Here is a 6988-nt window from a genome sequence, read left to right on the forward strand (position 1 = left end):
CGAGTGTCGATGACGTGGCGAAAAAAGCGCAAAGGGCAAAAGAAAAGTCTACCTACAACCTTTTGATCACTGTTGATTCCACAGGTCATGGTTTTAGAGGCTGTTGTTTGATATTTTAGTTTTTATTTTTAATTTCCAGAAAAAGGAAAATCCTGTTCACAAAATATCGTTGTCGAAATTATTCGGCTGTCGGCGTAGATCCGTTTGTTTCGGATATCTCTGTCTCTGTTAAAATCCAAAATAATTATGGACGGACAAGCCAGCTCCCCACCTCCGCTTGCTGCGACTCTCTGAGTACTCGCGGATTTATAGATGTTTGGCCATTATAGACTATAGTTTAAGTTTTATTATTTATAAATTAATGTGTCAATATATTATTTATTTTAGAATATCTTATAATTATAAAACTTTATTTTAAATATATTATGATATTTAGTAATGTCTTATATGCCACGTAGGAAAGATATATAGAAGGCCCAATCAAGAGCGAGTAGAGGGCTCAACTCCACATCCTGTGAGTATGATATATGTCGTCTCAATTATCCTTTAGCTTTTAAAATTTCCTCACACAAACGAATTAGAAATAAGCAAAGCAATAAAAAGCGGTAGACATGACAAGAAAGCGCCACGTGTTGGGACCTTCATGCGACGTGAGCCACAAGATTCCATCGACTTCTTGAGCGTTCTTCTTGAAGAGAAAAATCAGCTGCTGACGTGTTGACCTCTTCTTTCTTCTTATTCTCTCCACGATCACAGCCCAAAGTCCCCAAACTTTCCATCTCTCTCTCTCTCCATCCATTTTTTGTAATCGAGTGGTTTTCCGGGGACGACGATTGCACCGAGGAAATGAGGATATTTGGGAGCTCGGGTGATCGGAATACCCTCCTTTTTCTCTAAGACCATTTCGAAAGGCAGTTTCTTGGTGGGGTCTTTTTATTTTTATTTTTTTTATATATATGTATTTTTTTTGTGCTAAATTTTCGTCTTTGTCCGTGGCACCGTTTGTTCTTGCGTGACCATGTCAGAGGCGATTTTTTTTCGCTCTCTAGGTTTCTTTTTATAGAACTGTAAATTTCGCGAACTTTGGTTGCTCTCGCTTTGAATTTGTGTTGTTGCCAATTCGAATTGGGGTTATTTTATTTGTAACTAATGGGGCTTGAAGGCTTTTGGAATGTGCAATTCTGGGGTTGAGAGCTTCGAGCTCGGAACCGGCTTGAAACTGAAGAGAGAAAGTAGGATTTGGGGTTAATTTATTTGGAGTCTTAAATTTATGAACATTTTTTGTTCTGCGGGCAAAAGGAGTGAGATAAATCTGTTTTGTGGAGAAGCGAAGCCAAAGTGAGTGCTCCGCTCTGTTAAGCCAAGATAATTTTGGAGGTTGCTGCTGCTATGGTTATTCAGGTATCTATACTGTTTTCAATAAAAAAAATTTATTATGAATTTATGATCTTACTATTCTGTATTGATATGTGGTGTCAACGAGTAGAAAGCACATATTTCTGCGATTTCACTTCTTAAGAGCATCTCATCTCATTTTTTATCCTCATCTCTATAATTTAACTCAAAATCACATTTTTTTTAATTTTTTTCTAAATTTTATTCATCTTTTAAAAACTTCTTACATCTCATTCCTCATCCCTATCTCTATTCTATTAAATAATATTTTTCTATTATTTTTTTATTACTTTTTTCTTTTATTTTTATTTACGAATTTAACTACTCAATATTTTTTCTTATTTTTTGAACTATTATTCTAGTAAATATTTTAAACAAAAATTTAAATTATTTTTTTATGAATATGATAATATTTTTAAAATTAATTTTTTTATATTTTCATAATTAATTAAATTATTTTTAAAATTATTATTTAAAACTATAATAAATATGAATATGAGAGAAAGTGTAGATTAGAAAATTATTTATTTTATATATTAGAATAAAATATTAATAAAAATGATTTAGGGAATGAATAGTAAGTCCTCAAATATGGAGACTTAGAGCATCCTCATCTCATTCTTCATCTCTATCCTTATAATTTAACTCAAAATCACCTTTCCTCAAATTTTTCCTTAAATTTAATTCATCTTTCAAAAACCTTCTACATCTCATTCTCCATCCATATCTCTATTCTATTAAATAATATTTTTCTATTCTTTTTTTATTATTTTTTTCTTTCACTTCTATTTACAAATTTAACTACTCAATATTTTTTCTTATTTTTTGAACTATTACTCTATTGAATATTTTAAACAAAAATTTAAATTATTTTTTTGTGAATATGATAATTTTTTTAAAATTAATTTTTATATATTTTCTTAATTAATTAAATTATTTTTAAAATTATTATTTAAAACTATAATAAATATGAGTATGAGAGAAAGTGTAGATGATTAGAAAATTATTTATTTTATATATTAGAATAAAATATTGATAAAAATGATTTAGAAAATGAATAGTGAGTCCTCAAATATGGAGACTTACTGTTTATTCCCTAAACTTTTTTCCTAAAATGGGGATCCTGATGTGGGGGGTATTTTGATCAAAACCCCATAATAAACCCCAAATTATGAGGAATACAGTATTTTGGAGAACCGAATGGGGATGTTCTTACTGTTTATTTCCTAAACATTTTTTCTAAAATAGGGATCCAGATGTGAGGGGTATTTTGATCAAAACGTCAAAATAAATTTCAAATTATGGGAAATATGGTGCTTTGGAGAACCGGATGGGATGCTCTTAGTCTTCAATTACCAATTATAGAATCCTGATCATTTAAGTATAACCGCAGTTTCCTTGTCAAGACTTTCTGACTATGATTATTCATTTGGGCTATAAACAAACACGCTTTGCCTTTTTTTGGAGCTATAACATTATGATCTGAAGAAGTTAATTTAAAAGGGGGCTTATATGTGATGGTTGAAAGTTTTTGCTCTCCCTAAAAGTGAACTATCATTGGACGAATTGAGCAGTTTATGTTTGAAATTACTCTCTCTCTCTCGTTTTTTGTTATTTCAAGTGATGAAATGATGTCATTTTCTCATCAATTTATCCATTATGGCAGCTCTCATGTTTCCAGTTCGACATTTTTGTTGGGTTCTTCCCTATTTCTTTGTCATGCAGTCGTTCTAATAAAATTTCCTATTTACTGATTAAAAAAAATATCAGGGAAAAGTAAAATAAAATAATTGTCAATCAAAGTTTCCTACCAATAAAGTAAGTCAGCTCCTTGAACAGTGAAACATAACTTTTATTTATTTATATTTGCTTTAATTGTTGGCTTGCGGTAGTAATTGCGAACTGCAGCAGGATCTTCTAGTTTGTTGAATCAGTTTTGGGCTTGTTTGGCTATTTTGAAATATTCTGCTTTCCTCAAACATAATAATCTGATTCATTACTCATTAAAAAATTATTAGATTCATGAACAGTTTATATAATCTTGCTATTAGAATTTGTTTGATTTGGCAGTTCAAAATTTTCAATTGCCATCAGATGGTGGTGTGGGAAGAAGGGATTTTCTTCCTGCCTCTTGAAAAATTTGCAAATATTTGTTTATCTGCTGGAAGGAAACAAAGGGAATTCGTTTTGATGCCATTTGTTCCCTCATTTGGCTATAGGATCAAAGTGTGGGTATTCTATCACATTCTCTTCTTCGGGCAAGCAATGGAATGTCTTTGAGTTCTGGCCTACATTCTGTAACTGGCACCAAACTAAGAGATCAGTTTTCTTGTGGGAATAGTTGTGCTCCCAAGGTTTGTATCTTTTCTGAATTCTTCATGCACTTCTTATGTCTACTGAATCAATTGACTTGATGACTCTGGGTGCTCACTTTTCTACCTATTCATTGTTACTTTCTCAATAGGTAAGGAAACAATACACAATCACAAAACAAAGAGAGAGATGGTCAGAGGAAGAGCATAAAAAGTTTCTTGATGCTTTAAAGCTGTATGGTCGATCTTGGCCACAGATAGAGGGTATAGTTTGATGCAAATTTCTTTTTATCTGACTCAAATTTTTTTTACTGTTATTATTTGCTTATATTGTTCAGTTTCTGTAACAGAACACGTGGGCACAAAGACTGCAGTTCAGATTCGAAGTCATGCTCAGAAGTTTTTCTCTAAGGTTTACTGCTCTTATTCCAATACCCATTCTCTACCATAGTATCTACTTCCTACCTATTACAGTAAGTTAAATTTTTATGGAGCCCAAGGTTTGCTACCTTTCTAGATGGGTTCACACATTCATCCTTGGTGCCGTTCTGACTACGTTTTTTTTTTCTCGGTCTATACAATAGGTCGTTGGTGACTCTAATGGTGACAACATTAGCTCCGAGCCCATTGAAATTCCTCCTCCTAGACCAAAACGAAAGCCCAAACATCCTTACCCAAGGAAACTTATAATTAGGCCTAATAAAGAAACCTCCATCCTGAAACAGCCAATTAGGTCCGCATCTCCAAATATATCAGTTTCAGAAGAAGAAAACCAATCTCCGACCTCTGTATTATCTGCAATCGGTTCATGTGTAGCGGGTTCAGATGCCCCTAATGACAGCTTCTCCCCTCTTTCATCTGTAGCCAGTGTCCAATCTGGTGGCTTAGTACTACTACCAGAACCTAACCAATCGACCGAGAGAAGTGCATCTCCATCACCAGCTCTAATGACACTGAGTTCAGTTTCGGATGTGCAACTTCCTACGGTACTTGCTTTGTCCAAATCAATAAATTTCAATGAAACCTTGTATGTCACTTTTATATTGTTATGATGTTGGTCTCAAATCCCAGAAACGCGAGTTACTTCCAAAGGGAAATGCCTGTGCTGATGAAGGTACGTTGGAGGAATCGTCACCCCAGTATCTGAAGATTTTTGGAAGGACTGTATTAGTTAAAAATTCTGGGCCACCTTCTCATGGCATGGGGACTGGCAAATCCATGCCAGCCGACATGCAAGACGAAAAATTTGTGCAAGCATTACCAGTGAACAGTCTGCCCGTGAAATCCATAACGGGGAATACGGAATGTGTTTGGAGTCATTTTCCCCATGTCACACATGGTGCCCTCTCTTTCATGCAATGCCAGAAAGAAAACTCAAACCGTGTAGAAGATAGTACAGCTGCTCATATGCCATGGTGGACCTTTTATGGGGGTTTACCATTTCCTTTTCTACCATTCCATAAGGTGGGCCCATCGAAAGCATATGTGGGCTCCGATCTAGGAGAAGTCCAAGATAAAGTTCAGAAGGAAGGGTCCTGTACTGGTTCAAACACTGGATCAGTAAATGATGAGGAAAATGGTGATAAATGTTCAGAAGCTGAGACCCAGAGTCGGCCGATTTTCCTTGGAAATGACAATCAAGGAGGAGGCCTAGTTTTCCAATTAAGATCAAGTGAAAAAACAGCTTTCTCTGAGCCAAGAAAGAACCCTGAAAAGTGTGTGAAAGGGTTTGTACCATACAAAAGATGTATGACACAGAGGGACATCCAGTCCTCAACAATAACAGGTCAAGAGGGGGACGAGAAACGTATCCGACTTTGCTTGTAGTGTCCCCTCGACGTAGTTTCCCTCTAGCAATTTCTTTCTGCTTACTGACAGTTTTAACAGGCCGATGGGCTGATCTGGGTACAGTTTAGTGGGCTAGAGAGAGAAAGAGTGGTTGGAGCAAATTATCATCGAGTTGTTCTGTTTTTACCTCCAATTGTTAAAAGATAAAAGCCCATTTCTTCGTGTATGCACGATAGTCTCTGGCCTTACCCTCATTATTAGCTTTTGTTTTCATTCGAACTCTTCTCCGCTGAAATAAGAGTCACTTGGTCGCTCAATCTGTGCATACAAAACAAGTTTCTTATTTAAGAGTTCATTTCTCAGCATGGGCAAACTTTTGAGTATGGTTTCTTTTAAGGGGTTAATGCAAGCATGCACGAAACCAGTAACCAAAGTGGTGGATCAGCTGACAGGGATAGAGTTATGTCAGAGCAAGGGTAGATCCATCCAAATCACCTATTAGATTTTTTTTTTTTTTTTTTTCATTTTTCTAGAAAAAAAAAAATGGAAAAGGAGTCGTATTTCACGTGTGTATCGCTTCTGGCAATAGTAGAACAACTGAAGCCTTTGTGGATTCTGCTTGAAATGGTCTTGTATATTCTGGCTGGGGCCGAAGCGGTTCTGGATCACGAGAATGGGCGAAGGCGGAAAAAGAGATTTTCGGGGATGGGATATAATCTGTGTATTACATCTACATACATTACCGGAGTGGGGTTGGACTCTGAACGGTTTGATTTACATGCATGGCTGGACTGGAATGGGATTCCTAACCTGTGGTTCTAATCGTAGATATACCCTTAATTCCATTGTTTTATTATAAAGCAATGCTACATATAGAAATAGAGACTGTAATACAAGTATAGATAATTTTATTTTTAAAATTATTAAAATATTCCTCTTAAAATGATGTTTTTTCTTCTTTAATAAATAATCTATACATGCAGTTCCTAAGTAGAGACTGCAAATAGAATTTTTCTTTATTATAATCATCGTGGTCCATTATCCGGCCTTTAACTATACATACATATCATTTAATCAGATTGAAGTTAGATGTGAAAAAATGTCACTTTTATATTGCTAACATGTCACGATTTAATTTAAACAGTGTAGATAGTATGAATCTTTCGTCTTTCATCATCTTATTAACCATCATCCTTTCAGTAACCCTATATGTGACATTAAATAATTGGTAAAAGTAAATTATAACAAATTATTTTCTAATTATTTAAAACAGCATAATGAAATAATAAAAAAAATAAAGAGAAGATGATAAATAGCATTACACTCAGGCTTCACTGAATAATCAGATGAGATAAAGATGATTTGTAAATAATAGTAAAATAAAATTTTGGAAAAGGAGATAAAATTGAATAAAAATATTATAATATAATTTTTTGATATAATTTTCGTTTTAAAATTTGAAGAATTATTTTGTGTTTTATTTGAAAGTTTGA

The 6988-nt window shown here is 34.1% G+C and overlaps 1 protein-coding gene across 2 annotated transcripts; it reads left to right on the top strand.

The window, feature by feature from the left end:
• The first annotated feature begins 711 nt into the window (after positions 1 to 711).
• Positions 712 to 5812, top strand: LOC122307573 (protein REVEILLE 1-like). Of its 2 annotated transcripts, XM_043120508.1 has the most exons (6): positions 712 to 1401; positions 3615 to 3749; positions 3860 to 3971; positions 4058 to 4119; positions 4292 to 4693; positions 4779 to 5812. In XM_043120508.1, exons 1-6 carry the CDS (start codon positions 1390 to 1392, stop codon positions 5532 to 5534), a joined length of 1479 nt encoding a protein of 492 aa, XP_042976442.1. In that variant the 5' UTR covers positions 712 to 1389; the 3' UTR covers positions 5535 to 5812. The 2 variants fall into 2 exon arrangements, with proteins under 2 accessions (XP_042976442.1, XP_042976443.1); XM_043120509.1 differs by lacking the exons at positions 712 to 1401; positions 3615 to 3749 and having other exon boundaries at positions 4058 to 4180.
• Positions 5813 to 6988: the final 1176 nt, after the last annotated feature.

Source organism: Carya illinoinensis, chromosome 4, assembly GCF_018687715.1.
Source record: "Carya illinoinensis cultivar Pawnee chromosome 4, C.illinoinensisPawnee_v1, whole genome shotgun sequence".
Lineage (NCBI taxonomy): Eukaryota > Viridiplantae > Streptophyta > Magnoliopsida > Fagales > Juglandaceae > Carya > Carya illinoinensis.

What these genes read in the sequence shown, in the direction of transcription:
- LOC122307573 (XM_043120508.1), top strand. An exon ending in ATCTTGGCCACAGATAGAGG is followed by an intron (nt 3,972 to 4,057) that starts GTATAGTTTGAT and finishes TTTCTGTAACAG; the next exon opens with AACACGTGGGCACAAAGACT. An exon ending in CTCAGAAGTTTTTCTCTAAG is followed by an intron (nt 4,120 to 4,291) that starts GTTTACTGCTCT and finishes TCTATACAATAG; the next exon opens with GTCGTTGGTGACTCTAATGG.